A 23,479-nucleotide genomic window follows, 5' to 3' on the forward strand; every position below is an offset into this window, starting at 1 on the left:
AGATCAGGAACATACCACACACTGACACATACCCTCCTCCCCCTTTCTCCTCTCTTCTGTTCAGATATCCTCTTCCTTTCCATAGCTAGCTAAAACCATAGTTTAGTGTTATGTCTCTGCCAAGCTAACCATGGTTAAAGCATATAGCCTCCAAACCATAAGTTAAACTATAATTTCAGGTGGGTTTGAAAACAAACTGATCTAGGCAGCCCCCAGTTACCTCATACCATCTAAAACAATGGTTATAGCCAACCATGGGGATGGACCATTGCTTGATGGTAGACAATGTGCTTTCATGCAGAAGGTCCTAGATTCAATCCCTAGCATCTCCGGGTAAAAGAAGAAGAAAATAAATCAGGTAGTCAGTGATATGAAAGATCCTGGAGACCTATTGCCAGTCAGAGTAAACAATACTTCCCTAATGGACCAATAGCCTGAAATGGTGTAAAGCAACTTCCTATGTTCATGGAAGGAAGGCAGGAATTCACATGAGACAGGGGAGGGCACAAAGCCAGAGGATGCTCCCAGGCTATGGACTGGAGATCAGAAACATGCAATAGTTTGGAGACTGGGAGATGTGACATCTGAATCGAGCCAATTACAAAGCAGGGCACTGTGTGGTTGTTACTCAGTGGTTGCAGGGCATCCAGGGGCTTTCCCACCAGCACAAGCTAACACATCTTTTGTGGAGAAATGGTATTCTTCCAGCAATAACCAAGAATGTTTTGTCACATTAGCTGAAGTATGTATGATTACTCTGAATGCTTTGTACAATTGGTCTGTAGGCTGAATACATTCAGTTAAATTGACTGATTGGATATCTTGTCCCTGGGAAAAAGCAGTCTGGGATCCCATAACTTTTGTGGCTGCACAAGTGACATGGACATCTACTGGATAATGCTGTAATATTGCTGATAACTGGAAACACACAATTATTTGATTGTTTAAAGAAAAACAATTGGAGGGACTTCTTTAGAGACTTACTATACCCTGTACCACTCCAGCAAACGAGGAGTCTTGAAAGTTTTTCAAATAAATATGTACCCCTAGCTGAACACCAGCAAAGCTGTTTCTCCACTGCAGCAATTCCTTGACCTTTGATAAAACATTTTTTCCTTTGCATTCTTAAGTTCAAGGCTTGGAGTCCCAGCTTCTAGCTCAGAAACACATCTGTCCTGTTTACTTACATAAGAAAATAAGTGGCAATCTCCATCTGCAATCCAACTGTTCCTGTCCCCCTAGTCTATTGCATGATATTACCTAGTGCTAGCACTAAAGAATTAAAACAGTAGAGGAATCATCAGGAAAAGAACTTCTAGCATTATGCTAACTTCAGCTGGATAATATCAGCCAGCTGTCTCAAACTTCTCAGAGATCCCCTGGGAATTAAGGGCCCCTCTGTCTACTGAAATTATGTATGGCTTCTGAGTTCTCACCCTAGGCTCTGAAGCTCCTCTTCTACATCACTATGCCCCAAGTGGTGGTCTTGATCTTGCCAGTAGCTCATCCGCCTTCCTTCTTCCATCTTGGCTCTGCCCATCAACAGCACCTGTTGCTACTCCTCTTCAGGATACCATTGGCCACAGAAAGAAAGAGGTGGGAGACAGGAAACAAGATGGCATTCTTTTCCTTCAGCTTCTGTCTCTCCTCTGTGGACAGCAAGAAAACTCTACTACACAAGTAAGCTGCTTCTGCTGTTGCTGCTGCTTCTGCTGTTGCTGCTGCTTCTGCTGCTATTCAGAGTGAATGAGGAAGTGAAAACGAGTCCCTCACTGCCTGCACCAAAGTGCCCTCCCTTGCCTCTCCTGTTCAGGCAGAGAGAAGGGGAGGCTGCCTGGGGAATGCAGCCTGGGCTGTTCCACTTCTCCTGCTGTCATGCATTACAATGCACGGAATGTATGTACGGAGCTAGCATTGCCTGAGCAAGTATTTGTCTATCAATGGGTGCACATGCATGTGTGAAAGAGACCGTTTATGGCTTTGTACTTACTTGTGAATAACCATGTGTGCTTCCCTGCATTTATGGTTTTGCTACAGAAAAGCCAATGAAAACCCCTGGAAGGTAAAATGTCAGCCTGGATTCAGTTTTTGTTTTTAAAAAAATCAGAATATGGGCACACAATGAAATGATTGCATGACGCTATCAATATGCCCCCAGTCTCACTCTGTGTTCTCACTACTACTACTACTACTACTACTACTACTACTACTACTACTACTACTAATAATAATAATAATAATACCACTGTTTCCAGGGTTGTGTGACTTTGACTTCAGACTGGGGACAAAGCAGCTTTTAGATCTAAACAGGGTGGTTCACGACAGATGCTATTGGAGGTTGCTGATTCACAGGGTCGCCGTAAGTTGTGATCGACTTGAAGGCACAAAACAACAACAACAACAACAAAGGTTTTCTTGAGTGCTGTTGTCTGGAGTCAGGGTTGCCAAAGAGGTGCCCCCCAGATGTTGTTGGACTACAGCTCCCATCCTCCCTGATTGGCCGTGCTTGCTGGGACTGATGGAAGTTATAGTCTAAGAACATCTGGAGGACACCACTATCCCTGATTGAGAGCATTATCCCTGGTTTAAAGTGTTATGCTTGGATACAGGGAAAAGCTAGGTTTAAATCCCTGCATAGCCATGAAGTTCATTGGCTTGCTTAAAGTAAATCATAATCTTCCTGTCTAATCTATCTTGCAGGGTCATTGGCAGGATAAAAAGAGATAAGCCTATGTATGCCTGTATGAAACCTTGGAAAAACAATGGGATGCAAATGTGTTAACTCAAGTGAAGTAGCGGCTTTTATGAGGTTTTATGAGGCTCCATGTTTTGTTTTGTTCTGCAAGACCAAAATAACCAGTCTGAATGCTTCTAGATCGAGATATATTGGAGTATGGCAGACCTGCTGATTCAGCATGTCTGGCACCTGCAGCACACCACATGAGGACAGTGCTGATCCCTGTCAATTTAAACAGCAAACTAAAGTGGCACAGTGAAAAGAATGACTCTTGCAAACGTGGCACAAGCCTCCCACTCAAGCTGCCATTAGAGTTCCTTGAAGTACCTTCATCTTCCATTTCTAGTTTAGCACTTTAGTTTTCTTTAAAGGAATGGGGAACTAGTTATAAGGTTTCTCTCTGTGAATATAGGTCTCAGAAGCAAAGTCTTCTATTAGAGAGGCTGACCTGGATTGCTGCTTTTTAAACCACTCAATGCCACAGTGTTATATAAGCACACACTCTCTTTTGCTCTGCTACTCCACACTTCATCTCCTGCCTTGGCTTTCTCTTCTGGTTTTGATCTCAGTTTTTATCCTCGGGTGACCTGTAGCTCTGGCTTACCTCCGATTTCCTGCCTAGGACCTTTGGCTCATGGGGGGAGGGGATACCACTCTTCTTATAGTCAATACACCACACAGCACTCCTCCAGAAAACTTCTTTATTAAGCACTGCTCCAGATGTGATTGTACACAAATCACTTCCAGTCAACATGTTTATTGAACATTCAACCTGACTTGCTTGCAGGGATGTTAGATGATACCAGCTATTTACTGATCATTCATTTCAGTTTGTTTGTGGGTTGATTAGACAATGTTGCATCAAACAAGTGTTATCTCACACTTTCCAGTAGGTTTTCTTGTCAGTTTCCAAATCACAAAAAGTCCAGTCTTTTGGCAAAGGGTGTGTGTACAAAAGAGCTCCAAGTCAACTGTAATTGCGCAACCTGCATTTGCCAGTATGTGACTGAATCCCACCCAAAAATATCAACATTCTGGAAGCGCCCGAAGCTTACGCAGAGGTTAGACTGTGTCCAGTTTTTATTCAGCATTCATTTAGATTTGAGTATGTATTCTTCAGCAATGAACATTCATCCTGATTTGCTTGTGTGGCGTTTATATGTCTTCCCATTAACAATTGATTCATCCCACAGTTTTCAGTGCATTTCTCCATCACTTTCCTAACTGCAAAAAGTCTTTTTTTAAAAAAAAGGATTTGTGGCACTAGGGCGACAGTGCACTTTAATCTTTGTTAAATGCACAGACCTAAATTTCAGGTATGTGCTTGAATCCCTCTCGCAAAATACTGACACTCTGAAGATAACCAGACCTCTCAAAATTGCCTTATACTGAGTCAGACATAACTCCCCCCCCCAATTAGCAAGGTGTCTGCAGTTTAAAATAAACCCATCCCTCCTTGGATTTCTAGAGTTTTTGAAGCAGATACCTTCTGAGTGTTTTACACAGTTTTTGTTTCTGCTTATTTTATATGATTTAATTCTGCCTGTGATGGCAGATTCCTCTCTGCGAACCTCTTAAAAGGGACAAACACAGAGGACCAAAATGAACACATCAAAGACAGTTTTAGTGAAGTCTGCCAGCTTTACCCCGTCTTTTTGATATGCAGTTTTATTTACACATAAAATACAGTCTGAGCATTAAGTGGAATTGCTCATAGCATTAACTGGCCCACATATATTGCTCCCCCCATTAGGTTTCTAGGGGACTCTCCAAAGCTATAGCTTTGGATTCAGCACAGAGAGCAAGTCAAACCTGGAGGTCTCTCCCCAGCCAGTTCAAGACTAGATTGTTCCCTAGCCTATTGTTCTCTAATACTCAGTGATGACATAATTTTTAGCCGGGGGAGGAGGAGAAAGCCTGCCCCCTTTAGCCTACCTTCTGGAAGCACCTCCAGTCACCAGTCACCTATACTCTTTAGTCATGCAATGAGATACTTAACAGAGACTTGGCTTAGAGGCAATAACAAAAAGGTTGATTTGACCAGTTTAGCTGTCTCTTTTTCATCAGAACCCCATCTTACAGGTATAAAGCCACAGTCTTGGAGACAACACATTCTGTCTATACATATAGTAACAATGTAATCATCATGCTGTGCATTTCACAGCAACCCAGAAAGGAGGTCCTGTGAATTGCAGCATCAACACTTCTGCAAGCAGGCAACACGGTGGTGGCAGCCTTGGCAAGTGGGCAGACGAGTAGCCTAGATGGGGTGAGACCTATGTGGTGGCAGCAGCAGCCTGGGTTGGAGGCCAGTGGGAGGCCTTGGTGTGCTGTGTGGCAATGGAGTTTGTCCAGGGGTGGCGGTGGAACAGGCAAGGCAAGTGGTTGAGGAGCATGAGCAGGCCCATGACAGCCTATGTACACTAATGCCTGGAGGCACTGGGGGGGTTTGTGGAGGAGTTGGTGATGGAAGTGTTTGGGGAGGTTGAGAGTGAAGGGAGTGGTTTGGGAGAGCCAGGTGGTGGTGGTGATAGTGGATTAGGAGCACCTGGGGTGGGGGTGGTATAGGTGGTTTGGGAGTGCATAGGGGTGGGGTTGGTGTACAAAGCACACAGGGGCAAATCCCCTATTAACACCATAATTTGTGAGCTTTTAATCTTGAATTCTAATTGTCATATCACCAAATAATATACAGCAACTCCATCAGATAAATATTTGCCCACTAGAAAGGTGAAGTTGCACAGCACAGAGAAACCAGAACTGATCGCATTCTGATAAGCCACAAAAAGTTCATAAACAATAAATGTGTAGTGTTTAATGTGATACAAGATTCTGTTGTTTTTGCTGCGATAGACTTATATAGCTAAACCTCTGAAAATTTGATAAACTGTCATCTTTGATAAGTAGCATTGCTCAAGGATGAAAGCCCACAGGCCTAACTTAAGGCTTGATCATTTAAGTATATTCATACTTCAAATACCAAACAAAATTCAGTCTGTACTCACACACAGCTTTATAGCAGCAGGAGATTTGTTGGCTTCCATCCCAAAGGCACAGTTTATCTGGAAGGTTATTCCTTGGTAGGGTTGCCATATTGCCCGGATAGCCGGGTTTTACCTGGATTCTATGCATGCCACCCGGCGCCCGGCTAGCCCCTTACGTGGCCCGGATTCTCAGCTTTAATTTAAAAAAAAATTAAGTTTCTAGGTGGTCCGGTTCTCGAGATATACATAAAAACGTCAGCCACCCCCCTCGACTGTTAAATCTTTCTTTAAACAGTACTATAGCACTTTGTAGCTTTAACCCCGCCCGTTCAGCATTGCAGCCAATCAGGGATTGTGTTTCAGTTTCATTGACCTCAGGCAGCGTCTAGAAAACAAAATGGTGGTTTCACACACACACCCCGTTTATCTGAAAATCTCATAAATTTGGTAAGTATATACATTTCAGGTTTTTTTCCTCTTGTGTGCAGGAGTCAGAGCTTGGGCAGTGTTTTGAAAACCTTCCCAATACTTGCTTTTTGTAAAAGCAATGCTAATCCCATATGCCCAAAGTAAATCCCATTTAATTTAATAGAACTTACTTTGAGTAGACATGTTATGAATGTGCTGAAAATCAATGGGACTTTGGAGTGAATGTAAAAAAGAATTATCTTTGTGTTCTAACTCTTTCTGTCTCCAGTCCAATTTTAAAGCAAGTAGGCAGGGCTTACTTAGGTATTACAGTTTTTATTCTGTAGGAAAGTAATACTGATTTTTTAAAAACTAATACTGATTTTTCTGCAATGACCAACTGGTTTGACAATAAACTATTATATGGGCTGTATGTATTTATACATCTGTAGTGTGTGTGCGTGTGTGGAGTCTTTCCAACACCCCTGTGAGGTAGGGTTGGAAACCAAAGCAGCTCACAACAAGAAATAAAGCCATTTAAAATCCAATGACCATAAAACAAGTATAAACAGTTGCAAAACAGCGTAAAGTGGCATGATTCGGAATTTTGGGTTGTGTGAATGAAGTTGCTTATCACTTGAGGTTGCAGTTCTGTCCCTATTTGAGTAAGCCCCACTGAATACGCTGGGACTTGCTTCTGAATAAATAAACTTAGGATTGCACTATAAATATCTTTACAGTTTGTGTAAATAATAAATATATTTGATAGTCATGCTTATATACATATTTCTTCATTTATCATATTTTTGGTTTTTGGTTAGGAATCCTGACTGGTTGTGAGATGCTTAGTTTTTTGCCTTACTCATAGGAATCTTGTTGTGGTTGGTATGGTATTACATTTAGGAAAGTGTTACTGCCTTCTGTGTTTTTTTTTCCTATTTGCATTTCACTTATCTTTAACCTCACTCCGTTACAGCCATAGAAGCAACAGCAGCATATGCAAGATAATTAACTCCCATTAGTGATAAGAGCAAGAATTTATAATTATTATTTCAATTAAAACAAGAGGCTTATCAATACTTTGAAGAGGACCAGATATTTATTTTCTTTCTAAGCCCAGGACTGGGTCTTTCATGATGCCCGGGGAGCAGGAGAGTAGTCGATAAGACAGACATCCTGGCATTGGTAATCTAATTAGCAAGGTATGTGTGGGGTTGTTGCACACTTCCAGGCCCAGTTTCATTTTGAGTATGGAGGTGGAACCTGTGTAGATGTGGTTGACAAATTTTGAGTTAAGCAAAGCTCTGCTTTTATAAAACCTAAGAAACATACAGATACTTTGAATGTCTGAGTGCCTGCACCAGTGGAATACTGGAAGAACTTGTAAAACTTGCTGCAACAGTATTTAGAACTGAGCATGTGGTGTGAAAGACTCCTTTTCCTAACATTTTGGCTTGTTTTTCTCCACCCACCACATCTCTGAAATATATTGTATATGTTATGGTTAACCGTGCTGCTGCCCTGACTTACTTTATGTTTGTTGCTATTTTGTGTTTTTATTATGTTTTTATATTGATTGTGTATTTTTATTGTTTTTATTATATTTGTAAGCTGTGCTGAGCTCTGTTTTTAACAGCAAAAGGGCAGGATATAAATTCTCTTAATCAATCAATAAATACTCCATAGTGTTGGAAACTAGAGTCTAGGCATTTAAGGCTGAAAACGTTGCTTAAAAAAAAAAGATTTCTCACATCTTTCCCCAGTTTTTGGTGGTAATTTCTAGGCACAAAAACAAAACAACTGGACAATCCAAATATTAATATGCAAATATTTGCATAATATGCAAATAATATGCAAATAATATGCAAATTAACCTGCCCGGATTTGTGGAACTGGAATATGGCAACCCTATTCCTTGGAAAGAGAAAAGTGAGGCTGCCAGCTGCTTCCATCATAACAACCAGTGCCACTAGAAAGCAGTGATATCCACATTATACAATCATAGAGCTGGCAAGGATCTTGGAGGTCATCCAGTCCAACCCGTGCTGAATGCATGATCTCCAATGCAGGATGCAACTAAAGCATCCCTGACAGACAACCCTCCATCATGACTCTAAAGTCATATCCACACCATATATTTAAAGCACATGGCTTCCCTCAAAGAATCCTGGGAACTGTTGCTCTCTTAGCAGTAAACTACAGTTAATCAGGGCCCATGCACACCATGCCAAATTCTGCTGTATGCATCAGCCCTCATCAGATCCTCAATCCTGATTCATTTTGCTCAATAGCAATCCAATGGAAAAGGGAGGAAAATAAATTTTGTGACTCAAAACCACAAACCCAAACTTATAACTGAAACTAATACACTGGTTTATTATACAAAGCTTAATGGTATTATGAGATAATGAACTGACAGACAATAAAATAAAGTTAGTATGAGAATTACAATATTTGTATTCAAGGATTGCAATTGTTTCCTCAAGTGTTCTGAACAGAGATTTTATTTCATTTTAAGGGTTATAAAATATGTAATTTTGAAAAACAGTTATAATAATAATAAAAATAATCCCATGTTCATAAGTCACTTTAAAAAGTTTTAGTTTTTAAAAATGACAAATGAATTCATATTTGATCTGATTGCATATCCTCTCTTTTTCTGCAATAACTTCATGTATATATATATCATCACATACTGGGTTCACTAGCAAAGATAATCTGTACATCTGCCATAGATTCTTGCAATATTGTTTATATGCTGTATTCTGCCCCAATTCCAGATCAGGGCTAGCTAACATGGTACCCTCTAGTTATAGTGGACTACAATTCCCATAATCCCTATTTGCCATACTGGCTGGGGCTAATGGGAGTTGTAGTCTAAAACATCTGGAGGGCACCATGTTATCTATCCCTGATGTGGTGGGGAATGTAGGAAGCTGCCATACTGGTCCATCTAGAGACATCTCCAGACTGTCAGCATTTTGCAGGAATGATTCAATCACATACCGGAATGTTTGTGCATTTAAAGTGGATGAAAGTGCTCTGTCACCCTAGTGCAGGGGTGGGGAACCTGTGGCCCTCCAGACGTTGTTGGACTCTGGCTACCATCATTCCTGAGCATTGATCATGCTGGTTGGAGCTGATGGGAGCTGAAGTCCAACAATATCTGGAGACCTCAACGGGTTATTCATTTCTGTCCGAGTGCAACAAATCCACTTTTTAAAAGATCCAGACTTTTTGTGGTTTGGAAAGTGATGGGCTATGCGTTGAAAAATGTGGGGTGAATGAATATTGAATGAATGGGAAGACTTGTAAACACCCCACAAGCAAATCAGAACAAATGTTCACTAAAGACCAGATACAATCTAACCATTTCAAATGAGCTTTGTGCAAGCAAATCAGGACAGATGCTCAATCATCTGGATGGGCCCAGGGTGATTGGCAGCAGCAGCTCTCCAAGGTTTCAAACAGGGTTTTTTCCCGGCCTACCTGAAGATGACAGGGATTGAACCTGGGACTTTCTGCATGCAAAACATGCACTCTGCCACTGAGCATAGAGAAGAGCTGCAAAAATATATGAACTTTTTATCAGAGTAAATTATTGTTTCAGAAGCATAGACTACAGGGAAAGTCAAAGGATTTTATTTTCGAATTACATGTTCTTTCACCTCTCATCCAGTCAATGCAGAGCCTTTTCTAGGAAAGGCAAAGGCAAATGCCTCTTGCAGCTGATTTTTGCATCCATGGAATGCAGAGCTCCTGGACCATTGCCATTTCAGACTGCAGGTGGGGGAGCCACATGTCTGAATACCTCCATATTTCTTTTTTTAACAAAAGCCCAGTGTTTAGAAAACTACTTCAGGAAGATGATTAGAATAGAATCCTCTCCCTTGACAAGCTAATTGTCCACAGAGAGTGCTGGGAGTTGCTGGACCTAGAAGTAGAACAAGGAACTGTTAGGGGCATAATTGCCACCTTGTTGCAGAGGGGAGGGCACACCTCACGAAGTGCCTTGGCCCTAGATGGTCTCTCAGGCCCTAGAGGAGGGATGGGGAACCTGTAGCCCTCCAGATGCTATTGGACTCCAACTCCCATCAGCCTGACCCAGCATGGCCAGTGGTTAGGGATGATGGGAATTGTGGTCCAACAACATCTGGAGGGCCACAGGTCAAATACCCTATTGGTTCCATGTCTGGGGAAGGCTATAAAAGAACAACTCTACTGGATCAGCCCAAAGGCCCGTCTAGTCCAGTATCCTGTTTGCACAGTGGCCAACCAGACGCTTATAGGAAGCCCTTAAGCAGAACCCAAGTGCAACAGCAGTCACCCCACTTCCAATTCCCAGCGACTGGTATTCAAAGACATACTATCTTTGACAGCGGAGGTTGAACATGTGGGTTTCCAGTGGAGAACAGTCGGCCTTGACTGGGTTTTATTGGTTGGCAGGCCTAGCTGTCATAGAGGCCTGCCTCCTGCCAGCTTTTTCCTCTGGCTCTGGTCCCAGGAACTTGTAGCTTCTGATTTCCACCCAGCAACGCTCTTAGGACCAAATAAGATGTGACAGCAAACGCTTCTTTAGCAATCAAGTTGGTTTTTTAAAAATAACAGCAACAGGTGTGAGGTTGGGTGTGTGTGGTTTCCATGGAGACCACAGTGTATGGGGGTGGGGAAGTGAATCCCTTCTTCCCCCGCCATGGTCCTGATGGAAATCCACTCCCCAGCATAGCTTCAGTTACTCTGGAAGGAAAGCTCTTACTGGCAACAAGAGTGGCTAATTACAGTCAGGTCAGTGGCTGGGGTGGGGGGTTTCATCAGAACCGCAGCAGATTTTCATCAGAACATGCTGCAATCCCCATGAAAATCACCTCACACCTATTTTTATATTTTAAAAAATCCCCCCCAACAACTGACACAACTGCTTAAGATGCATTTAATATAACATCTCATTTGGCCCTTAGAATCTGCCTAAGGTTCACCATTGCAGCAGTGATTTTGCATAGGGCAAAAAATCAAATATGCATCTCCCTCTCCCCACCAGCCTGAAGTGGATTGATCACAGGAACTGCCCCCTGGTTTATTATCCGGATATGTAAATTATCCCTAAAATTCAGGGTTGTTGTTGGTGGTGGTTCTTTTGAGAGGGTGGGAAGGTTGTAGAAGATTTTAGAAAAGCAATAAAGTGCAGCACCTAAAGGAATGCTGAAATCTACGTCGTACAATTCTTAGCAGAATGGGATTGCCACCCACCCTGCTTTTACATTCTAGACTGTATTGTTGTCTGCTCTCCCTTTCTGCCTTGCCTGATTAGCAGAGGCAGCCTGGCTGTAGGGAAATCGTGCTCTTTGCTTAGGGCTGTGGTTATGGCTCTACCCTAATGGGGAAATGGAAGTTGCATGAGAAGTTGAGTAAATAGGACGCAGTCAAGAGGGAAGGAATTGAGAAACGGTTCCTCTCCATCCCAGGACATTAATATAACAGCTGCCATGCAACAAGCAGGCCTACTGGCTGAGAAGAGCCCTGCTGGATCAGACCAAAAGGCCATCTGGGTCTGCATCCTGTTATCACAGTGGGAACAAAATTCTGGACTAGTTGGGCCTAGCGGGGCTCTCTCTCCTGTTCTTAACTTCTGTGTTCAGAACAATCCTTAAAGGATTGTTTTAATAAGGATGACAGTTAGATAATGAATGTGAAGCACTGCTGATGGACTAGATGGATACTGGTTGGACCCTAGAGGGCAGTCTTAATTTTAGTTTTTTAACAAGTTTTATATACCTGTTAATCAACAAAAAAAGTCTAAGTAGTTTACTCCTACTTTTATGTCTGCATCCAACAGGTGAAGATGGAAACCGGTAGAAGTAATAAAATGGAGGCTGCATACATCTTGTCACATTTTATGTGACACTCATTAAAAATAAAATAGAAATATAAAGAAAAGGCTTACAAAATGCCACAGCAGTGTGGAGGTGAGACAGCTTTGCTGACATTTGCTACTTTAAAAAAAAAAAAAAAGACTGAGTAATTTTTTGTACACTGAAGTTGTACTGTCCAGGAGGACGTAGCTTCCAGAGAATTAAAATTCTTTGAAAGGGTTGCAACAAGAGAACAGGTCTTTTTGGTGGTGGCCCCCTATTGTGAAATGTCCTCCCTAGAGGGGATCACCTAGCACTAACTTTGCCATCTTTCTGGCACTAGGTGAAGGCTATTTAATGTTCCTGGGCAATTGGACAGTGCTAATGGTCTAGCTTTTGGTTGTTTATTTTTGGTGTTCATCCTTATGGGTGTGGAGTGGTTATTTTTATGTTGTTGGGTGATTTTTGAGAATAAGGTACATTTGAGGTTTTTGTATGGATTTTTATTGTGTATATATTGTATGTTGTAAATCACGTCTATGTGAATCCATTTATAAATGGAATAGAATAGAATAAATATTTTTTAAAAGGGTAATAACGTTTTTTGAGCACTGAAGGGTGAGAGTTCTGTTACTTGTTAACTCACCACATAATTCGTAAACAGTATCTAAGAGGTCGTTTTACACTTGCAGTATCGCAGTCTATACAGCAATCACAATACAGTATAAGTGAATGTGCCATTTCAGCAATCTGCAGGAAGAATAGCATTTTCCTGGGGACAAAACCAAATTCTGCAATTTGAAACCTGGGAATATGTGATAATCTTGACATGCAACTTTAAGGAAAGATATGCAGACTTTGCAGAATATGTAGGCAGCAAATACATTTATTACAGAATTATGAGAATATACATTTAGTTTCTGTGCAAAGTAAAGCTTTCAGCATAGAGGCACCAGTACTTTGGAACACTGTTCCTATTGAAATCAGACAGGCACCTACAATTCTGATATTTTGTCACCTGCTGAAAACAGTTCTTTCACCAGGTGTTTTTAGAAAATTAATTTGATTCAATGTTGGGTCATTTGTTCTGTATTTTATGGTGTTTATTATGTTTTAATCATTGTATTTTACACTGTCATGATTTTTTTTAATGGGTGCACTAAATGTATGGTATGTATGCTTCCAGGTGCTGGTAGTTTTTCAGTGCCACATGTTTTCTACCTGCTTGCTTTCTGGTGACATGGATGCTGGTTTACCCATATGCTCTTAATGTCTATGTAACCAGAAACCGCAAAGATTAAAAAATGGGAATTTGAGATGCCAGTGGCATTTCCAAGCTGATTACAGCTTGGCTGGTTATTTAAAGTCCCAAATGCCACCCCTGCTCACTGCATGAAAGACTTCTAAGAAGAAAAGGGCCCTCATTCCATACAGGCATTCAAAAGAGTTAAGAGGCTTTTAAGTCCTGTTGAGCAGTGTCCAATGCACTGCATGCTGTATGTTCTGACTCACCCATCTCTCTCTGTTCTCTTTCTCCCCCTCACCAGTGGTTGATATGAATGATGAATCTCAGCTCTCCTGTCTTCCATTTTGGGCTGAAGCATCTGGGTCATGGTAAAAACCAATACTTTGTCACATTAACGCCTGGTCCCAACAGCCTATCAGCAGGCCGGTTATAAATAGAGATCCTCTGGAGAGGCATAGTCTTACCTGGAACATCCATATGGCAGTATTAAAAGCCACTATTCGTGCTTGTCTATTACTTGGCACTTCTTATCCATTTTCTTTTCCCCTCTGGAAGAGGAGAAGGAGGCAGAAGTATTTCTTTCTGTACCACATAATGGGCTTTGTAGGAGAGTTTAAAAAAGCATTCATAAGATAATGCACAATTTGGATCCAGATGAATTTATTCAGGACAAATGCCACCTTCTGAATCTCTAGTTGTGATCACTAGAAGTTCCACGCTACAATTAAGGAAACATTCTCAATATCATAATATGGACTAATTTACTGTTTATAATGACCCAATGCCAACAGGTTGCTCTTTACTAGAGGTGTGGGGAGGCTGTGTAGGCTTGTGCAAACTTCTCTCTGCTCTTTAAAATTATCCCTGCTTTTCTTCCCAACACTAACCATGGCTTTGTATTATATGTACAAGAGCACCAACAATGGTTAACCAAATTGCCCCGAATCTATGGCTTGTAAACTAATCTCAAGGTGTGGTTTCAGTCCCTGGTTGAAACCATGGATTGCATTAACCATAGTTTGTACCAGTGAATATGTAACGCAAAATCACTGTCAAGAGGAAAGGGAAGGAGAAATCACTTTGAAAGGGAAGAAGGGGTACATGCTTTACAGGGAGCCAGTGCATTGCATTTGCAACAGACTAGGACACCCCACTCCTCATCCATATCCTATACATGGGAGTATCCCCATGATAACATATTTTTTTGTCCTAGATTAAAGAAACTGGAGCATTCTCACAATCAGTACTATGTTTCTTAAAAACATTTTGAAATATGAAAAGTCTTGACATACAGACTGAAAGATCTCAGCACACTAAAAGTAAATCTCTCTGATCCAGAGAATTAGTCACACAACCAAATTGTGTTGCCCAGTTTGGAGTGCAATGACCTTTCTTCGTTAAAGTGTTCACTGCTGACAATAGGCACATCTCACCAGTGCTCAGGATATCTTGTGATCACAAGTAAATCAGAGAATTTACTTACCTCTTTGTTTGTAATTCTTTAGCATTATTTTAAAAGACAGCCGGGTGACCACATAGTCTAGAAGCAAAAATTACTTTAAGAGTAGAAACAAATGGCTAGTTAATGTGTGATTCAACAGGGCTACATCCCATTGTCCTCTAGTCCCATTTGTGCTTGTGATAACTCTTTGTCCTTGACCAGGGGTGGGAAACCTTTTTCAGCCCAAGGGCTGCATTCCCTTCTGAACAACCTCCTGGGGGGTGCATGCCGGTGGTAGGCTGGGCCAGAGACAAAAGTGGGTAGATCAATGAATGTGATTTTTTCTTTTGTTCAGTTTCTATCCATTCACCCACCCTTCTCTGTCCCCAATCCAGGCAAGCAAGAGGCATCATCAGAGTTCAAAGACGCATTCCAGCCAGGCAAAGCCACTCAAGGATCAAAAGGGGTCGTGGCTGGGAAGGGGCCCTGGCCTGGAGAGAGTCCAGGCGGCTAAATAAGCTGCTCTGACCTTTGTGCTTTCCCCCTCAAAGTGGACAGTGACTGTTGTGATTGGACCTCCCATTTTTCTGCACATCTAGCAGTCACTATCTTTCTGTCTGTCTGCCGCCAGCTCCTCACTCTGCAGATAGGAACAGGCTTGATTCGATGGCTTGGGTCGCCACCAGGGATGGATAACAGTTAGTTTCAGTCCCAGAGATGTTTCCAAGTACACCCTTTTACTCTCTCCTCTCAGTGTAACACCCACTGTTCAAAATAAAAGTAAAGCAGGGGTTCAGGGACAATGGCAAAAGTCCCTTTCTGCCACTGCAACTGGGTGTCCCTGCCCTTCTTCACCATGCCCCTGCTGCAGGGTTGTGCAATGCACTTCTGTGTGCAGATGAGCATAGTGTCAGGCCCTTAGGCTGATGGAGGGCAGGTACCTCAGAAGTAGGGGAGCTGAAGTCAGGCTGTTGCAGGGTGGAAACTGATGGGCTGAAAATGTGAAGGACCGAGTAGTCTCCACCACAAACAATGGTTTACTCAGACCTACAGAGTAATCCTTTCTTTCTTTCTTTCTTTCTTTCTTTCTTTCTTTCTTTCTTTCTTTCTTTCTTTCTTTCTTTCTTTCTTTCTTTCTCATTGCATTTATATCCCACCTTTCTTCCAAGGATCTGACAAAGGCTTCAGTGGTTCTCCTCCCTCTCCCTTTTGTCCTCACAACAACCCTGTGAGGTAGGTTAGGCTGAGAGACTGTCATGGGCCCAAGGTCACCCAGCAAGCTTCATGGCTGAGAGTTACCTAACTTCCCAGTCCAGGAGGATCATGGGCTACTGTGAAAAGCTCCCGTCTGAAAAGGCCTGTATGTAGTTCCTTCCCCTTACCTGCATCCAAGGTGTCTAGGGCCTGTTCCCACCAGGCTCCTAGTTCAAACGTAAAGATGAGCGAATCTGTCTGTTTTGATTTCTCTCCGTTTTTCATTTTTCCAGTCTCGTTCAGTTCTCCACATTCCCACATCAGTCTGGAATTTTAAAAAAGCCCTCACAAAAATTCATCAGCATTTTCTCCTAGTGTACATATGTTTAGATGCAATTTTGCCTAGTATGATCATTTTTGCAAAGCAATTTTCCCTCCTGTAATGCATTTTTGTATGTTATTTCAACAATATTTCCGTTTGTATCCCAGTACATGCATTTATGTGGACATTCCTCGGCTGGAAAACTGCACTGCAAAATTCAGAGAAGTGCACATTTCAAAGGATGGCTGTATTTCAGTTTGCATATTGTTTTGGGAAGTGTGAATTACATAGATTCCCCTTTAAAGGAGACCTGATTGAATTTCTCCCCATCCTTGCTCAAGCCCCACAGAGTCTGACACACACAGGTCCTTGTAGTACAAAAACCCTACAAACACAGGCCATGTTGACAGATATCTTGCTAGTACCTTTATGAGGTGACTTTACCAGCAGATTATTTAATGCGTGTATCACCCTGTGATAAATTTACAAAGCGACCCATGTCCACATGTTTGATATTGTTCTGCTAGTGCTTGTGAATCTTAGGAGAGCTCCAGGTAACGGTTCCATTAACGGATCGTATTTTCTTTGTGTCCCCTTTCGCATTCCATCACAGTTCACAAATTAAAAGGCTATACAATGAAACTTATGGACACTCGCTTATTTTGTGAAATAATGTTTGTGCACAGTTCTATGCAGACTTTTTCAGACTGAATCAGTGACTGAGGGCAGGTGGGGTGTAAATGGCTTTAGGCAGAGGACCCACTTCAAAGGACAAAATGGGAAAATAGTGGATGGCAGGCAGGAGCTGCAAAGGGAAATATCTGAAACACTGGATGGGAGGAAAGAGCCGAGAGTAAAGATGGTGGAGACTGCAAATAGCTTTGTTTTTGCTGCAATGTGCAGTGATGGCCACCAACTTGGGTGGACCACTGTGAGAACAGGAAGCTGGACTAGATGGGCCACTGGCCTGATCCTTATGAATCATCATATATCAGAAGTTCTATAGCACTGGCAAGTATGAAGGGGTCCAGTCCTCAAGGATCTCAGTCATATAACAAGAGAAATATACAGTGGGTGTGGTTTTGAAGCCTCACCCTTTCCTTTCACAGTTTCCCCCTTCTTTAAAAAAACTATTATAGCCTACCTAGAATTTGTACTTTGTCCAACAAATAGCTGTTGAGTCCTCCCAAGCATTTGAAACTTTTCAACAAACAACTTCTGCTTCATTTGTCAATGAATGGTGACTGCAAAAGTCAGTGCACGTTGGAAGGCCAAGGATGGACAGACTTTGGCAAGGGAAGTAACCACATAGTCTGCTTTGTGCCTTAGTATTCCCACAAGGTTACTAGATATAGACATCCTTGATGCAGCCTGAGACAGGGCCAAGCAGAAGCTACTTCCCCATTGTAATGGCAATGTAAGAACTGACTGTCATCCTAGATGTTTCTTGGATTTTGTCTTGAATCAGTCACATTTACTTTGTGCGTCATATAATCTGTGGCAGGGCTAGGGAGCAAGAATGCAAATCCAGGTCATATTAGTGGCCATAGCTCAGTGGTAGATCATATGTTTTCCCTATAAAAGAACTCACGTTCAATTGCTGGAAACTCCAACTCAAATAAAACATCAGAAATCAGTATGGTTAGTGCCGAGGTAGCCAACATGGTGCCCTTCACCTGTTGTTTGATTGCAACTCCTCCCAGATCCATCCACCATGTCTAATGGTGAGGGATGATGGAAACTGAAGTCCAACACATGCTGGAGAGCTATTCCTAGTTTAGGTTATTGGGCTAGGACAGCCTTTCCCAACTAGTAGGCCACCAGATGTTGTTGGACCACAACTCCCATCAGCCTCAACCAGCATTGCCAATGGTCAGGAAACATGGGAATTGTGGTCCAACAACATCTGGTGACCCACTAGTTGGGAAAGGCTGGGCTAGGAACTGGAAAACCTTACTTAAAATCCCTAATTGGCCATGAAGCTCACTGGGTGATATTGCCCTGGTTTGCACATAATGCAAAGCCATGGTTTGTTTAACAAACCATGAGTTAACAATGAGTTGTCCCACAGATTATCAAACCAACTATGGTTTGTGTCCCCAGTGTTTGGCTTGTTTTCTAGCTGCTCTTTTGCCTCATGCTTTTGTAGTTTGGTGAATGTCTGGGATGGGATGGTCAAACAAACCATAGTTAAGAAACAGTGCTGGGTTCACATGTAACATGTAAAACAAACTAAAGTTCATAAGCCAACTACAAACCATGGCTTCAGATTGTGGTTTGCTGGCAGTAAACAACCCATAGTTAAGCTGCTGGGCAGGGTTCACACATAATGCTAAACCATAGGTTAATAAAACATGGTTTAGCATTACGTGCAAACCAGGTCAATGAATCAGGCTGTAATCTATATTACATCTATATTACATTATTAAATGTAAATGTGCCCTTGCCCTCGCTCCCCCAATCCAGTGTGAGCCAGTCTTTTCCCCTTGGTTATTTATTATCACATAGGTGATAACAGCTGCTTAAGGGCCCCATGTGGCCGACAGGTTTGCTTTCTGCCAACAGATCAACCCATCCATCAAGCTTCTTTTTTATTTTTACAGCATCTATTCATAGCAGATCTCTTGACCCACTTCAGAAGAGTTATAATTAGACTGTATTAAACCCCATTCAGATAAACAAAACACAGATGGCACACAAGCAATTGAGCCGCAAACTAATTCTTATGGGCAAATAAGGTAGGATGGCTTGGCTCCAGAGGCACCCTTCCAAGCCCCCAGTTTGGCTGGTTTGGGGTAGGGAAGCCAAAGCCTTTACTCTCCTCCCAGGTACAACGTAGCCCAATTTGGTCAGTTCATCGAAGGGAAGTGTTTGTTTTCATTATATTTGCAGCGCAAAATGTGGCTATGGCAACATAAAACAGATCAGGTTTCAGTTCCTTGTCAGACGGACTATTTAAAGCCTGCCCAGCCCATTCGTTGTCACTGCTGTAGATTCTTTTGTTCAGGCCACCACTGTGCAGCCATTCATATCGCTTTCCGCACGTGCTCACCTAAGGACAGGAAGAGCAAATAGCAATAATATTAATACTAATATATATGTATATATATGTATATATATATATATATATATATATAATTACTATTTTTTGTTTCCTGCCTTCATTTTATTTCAAAAGAAATATGGGAAAACAACAACAAAACATATCTCATGAATTTCAAAAGAAAACCAAGGCAGCTTTTAAAAAAAATCAAACTGCAGCCATTCACAAAAGCAAAAATCAATAAAATTATCTGAAAGCACACAAGCAAACTGTTCTACAATAGCCCAGCACTCCAAAGGGGCCATGTAGTTTTAAAATGTGGAGTCAAGGGCAATTAATCAGTGGGGATTTTAATTAGGGCTGATGGCTTAATCGATGAATTAATAACCCAACAGTTTTTTAAAAAACAGAAGAACAGACTAGCAGCCAGGCCTACAAATGAGGTGGCCATGTGTCCTACTTTACAGAGGACAGTCCTCTTTTTGAAGTAGTCCTCTGTCACATCCGCACCATTTATTTAAAGGACCTGGCTTCCCCAAAGAATTGTGGGAAGTGTATTTTAGTAAGGATGTTGGGAATTGTAGCTCTGTGGAGGGTAAACTACTGTTCCCAGGATTCTTTGGGAGAAGGCATGTGTTTTGAATGTACTTTAAATGTATGGTGTGGATGTGACCTTACTCTGGTGTAAAGATAAAGAACTGTAAGAAGGGAGAGGAGCCTTGAAATTCCCCATCATCAGTTAACACCTCGACAGCAAATTGAGCAGGCACATAGGTCACTTGATCATAATTTTCCCCACTCTGGGGTGGTGCATTGTATTTCCATTTCAGTTATAACAAATATATTTAGATTATAAATGAGCACATGCAAAATTTTGGTGATGCAAAATTCTGTTTTTGGTGATCTGTTTCCTCTTTTTTGGAGATGTAAGTGGCCACCATGCTCACACGTCAATGTGCCAGATTCCCAAAGGCCTTCCGAAAACACCTGCTTTGCTCCATACAGCAAAAAACAGTAAAATGAAGAAGCCAGACAGGCCTCACTACAGATGGTATTTCATAGCTCAGTTTGTTGCTGGTAAAGAAAAAGGCTCTGTATCTATCTGCTGAACTTGAGATGGTTGGAGAACAGGGAGAAGGAGCTCTTATAATATAATTGTGTGGGAAGGTACCATACAAGAGAAGGTATTCCTTAAGACATCTTGGTCCTAGAGCATTCGGAGAAGAACCAGCACTATCAACCAAACCAAGTAACAAATAGGCCACCGATACAGTTGACATTCCATGGGAATAATATGCACCATCCAGCTAATAATAATAATAATCGGGAAGTGATATTTTGAACTAACTGACATTTCTGAACACTTTCCCAAAGAGTGTAGAGTAGTCTACCTGGATGTTATTAAGACAGAAATGACTGTGACCAGGTCTGCCTTCTCCAAGAAAGGGCTCAACTCATATACCAACAAAACTAAAAAAAAACAACTACAACCGACTCCTAACATGAGAAGAGCTGCTGGATTAGTCAAAAGGCCCATCTAGTCCAGCATTCTGTTCTCATAGTGGTCAGCCAGGTGCTCCAATGGGAAGCCCACAAGCAGGACACAAGCATAATAGCCCTAGAAGCACTCTGGATCCAGGAGTTTTCTCCAGCTGTGAACATGATTTATGAGAGTGAGCGCAACCCAACCCAAAGCAAGCTACCCTTTTCCCAAGTGGGCTATCAGCAAGTCCTGTTGCCATAGCATGTACACATCCCATGCCCCTGAGTTGGAAGTTGGCAAGCAAGAGCCCAGTTTGGTCCAGAGTCCTTCAGTTACTAAACTTAATATCAAGGATCTTCCAGAACACTGTTCTCACAATGGGGATGTGACTGTAAGGCTGTGCTGTGTCCATCTTGAGAACATTGTGAATTGTTTGTCTTTCTCCCACTTACAGTGTTTCTAGTGTGCTCCCCCTCCCCTCTTGGGAACTGTGCATTCAACCTTCTTCTCTACTGGAGCACAGTCTTTTATTATTGTAAAGAAAATGTGCCCCAGTCCCAACCTTGCAATGCTATCACTGGGCCACAAGGTGATCCTCCTGTATCTACCTACTAAACTTGAGATGGTGGGGAACATGGACGAGGAGCTCTAATAATAGCGTTTCCATCCAACAAACTCTTGGGATTTTGTAAGATCCCATCAGCCTGAGCCAGCATGGCAAATGGTCCTATATTATGGGAGTTGACGGTCAATAACATCTGGAGGCCACAGATTTCCCCATCCCTTCCATAAGCATTGCAGGACTTTACAAGTGTCTGGTGCACACTGCTTGCATGTTGATATTGAAAAGGCAGAGATGAGAAGCCACTTGAGAGGGCTAAAGCCCAGACTGGAGGAGGAGGAGAAAGTCAGAATGGGTGAACTAGGGTTGCCAGGTTCAAGGCCTGAGACTGATCCTGTATCTTTAGGAGAAGAGAAAGTCAGCCAAGCACAGGTGTTCTTGCAACCCTGTAATGGGAAAAACCACATGGTGGAATTCTTCCTTCCCCCTGCACAGCTTTTAAAGATACAGAAGACCTCTTGGAACCTAAAGATCCTAAAGATACAGGATCAGTCTCAGGCCTTGAACCTGGCAACCCTACAGAATCCCCAAACTTCTATGCCAGGACTCACAAAGGGGGAAAACAAATTAGAACATGAAGTAGAGAACAGTAAGAGTATCACAGGGTACTTCAGATGACCGGTATTGAGCATTCATCCTGATTTGTTTGCAAGGAGATTAAATTACTTTGGCTGTATAATGAACATTCATTCTGATTTGTTTGTGGGGAGGTGGGATGACATTGCATCAAAGCAGGTGTTGGATGTTGGATCTGGCGCAAGCAGATGCCCAGGATGCAGAACAGTATAGTGACAGGCTAGATGCCAGTTGAAGGAATGAGCCGGACAAGCAATAAGTTTTAAGAGTCACTTTACTGACAATATATCACAAGCTCTCTCTGTACAAACTCCTCGACCCCCACACCCTGTCAGTTTTAGTTTCCAGCTATATACTGATAAGACAGCTGGTTGTCCTGGCAACGTGTCCTTGAGTGCACGTCCACTCCAGCCTTGTGAGCTACTTGGCCTTGTAACTCTGCCATGGAAAAATACTCTTAGGAACTTTTCACTTGCCAACACCCCCCACCTATTTTTCCATAGCATAAACCTTTATCATTTACATTACATCTTTCATGTTTCTTCTAACTTTTGTTATCACAATTACAGTTACATTTCTTGCAGTCACTTAAATTACATTTCTCCACATGATACATTTCTTTTCTTCAGTTTACATCAGCATCATTTGTAATACAGTTACTCCATTGCAATCTCAGCATCATTTTTATTACATTTATTTCAGCAATTATTTTTCATGATTCCCATCATCCCACTTTTTCCAGTTACTGAAGTCTATATGCTTAATGGAATTTATTTTAAATCTAACAGGTGGAATACCTTTGGTTGTTCTCTCTGATCTGCGTGGTTGTATTTCTGCCTTAGTGTCTGTGTCTGTGTCAGGCGATTCCTCTGTTTCTCTCTCAGAGCTAGAACTTGATTCACTACTGCTGCCTGTTTCTTCTTGTTTTATTGGTACTGTATCTGCCTGTTCTTGTTCATTACTAACTTCAGTGTTTCCCAACTCCACATATGTTTTCTCTTCCCAATCCTGTTCTATTGCTTGCACGCTTCTGCTTAACACCACAGACCTTTGTTTTGGCATCCAAATTCTGTAATACGTGTTTTCAAAACCCAGCATGTACCCTTTGTCTGCTCTCCTTTGCAGCTTCCCTGTCCTTTTATTTTTGGGAACATGTACCCAGCATTCTGCTCCAAACCTAATCAAATGTTTTAATCTGGGTTTTCTGTCATACAATTTCTGATAAGGAGACATTCCAGTGGCCTTATGGAATATTCTGTTTTGAATGTAAGCTGAATACAGAACACACTCTCCCCAGAAACCTTGTGTTAAAGAGGAGTCACACGGCATTGATCTTATTGAGTCCTGAAGCAACCTGTTCCAGCGTTCAGCTAACCCGTTCTGATGAGGACTATAAGGGGCTGTTAACTCCTGTTTTATCCCTCTTTTATCCAAGTATTCAGTAAAAGAGTGTCCTGAAAACTCTCCTCCTTGGTCTGATCTTATTCTCTGTATTTTGACACCAAACTGCACTTCAATTTTTGTAATAAATCTTTTCAGTTTCTCTGCAGCTTCACTTTTAGCTTTTAGTAAAT

The 23,479-nt window shown here is 41.9% G+C and overlaps 1 protein-coding gene and 1 long non-coding RNA gene across 2 annotated transcripts in view; one reads left to right on the forward strand and one right to left on the reverse strand.

The window, feature by feature from the left end:
- Positions 1–1,810, reverse strand: part of DAPP1 (dual adaptor of phosphotyrosine and 3-phosphoinositides 1) — a 38,393-nt gene extending 36,583 nt beyond the window's left edge. The window contains exon 1 of the mRNA XM_061582876.1: positions 1,437–1,810. Within this exon, the coding sequence (XP_061438860.1) occupies positions 1,437–1,540 (104 nt within the window). The 5' untranslated portion in view covers positions 1,541–1,810. The remainder of the gene's footprint in view (positions 1–1,436) is intronic.
- On the forward strand, positions 1,540–16,823 carry LOC133363618 (uncharacterized). Its single transcript, XR_009757717.1, has 4 exons — positions 1,540–1,680; positions 11,963–12,092; positions 13,526–13,592; positions 15,061–16,823. It is a non-coding gene; the product is annotated as an uncharacterized LOC133363618 (long non-coding RNA).
- Positions 16,824–23,479: the final 6,656 nt, after the last annotated feature.

This window comes from Rhineura floridana, chromosome 9, assembly GCF_030035675.1.
Source record: "Rhineura floridana isolate rRhiFlo1 chromosome 9, rRhiFlo1.hap2, whole genome shotgun sequence".
In the NCBI taxonomy this organism is placed as follows: domain Eukaryota; kingdom Metazoa; phylum Chordata; class Lepidosauria; order Squamata; family Rhineuridae; genus Rhineura; species Rhineura floridana.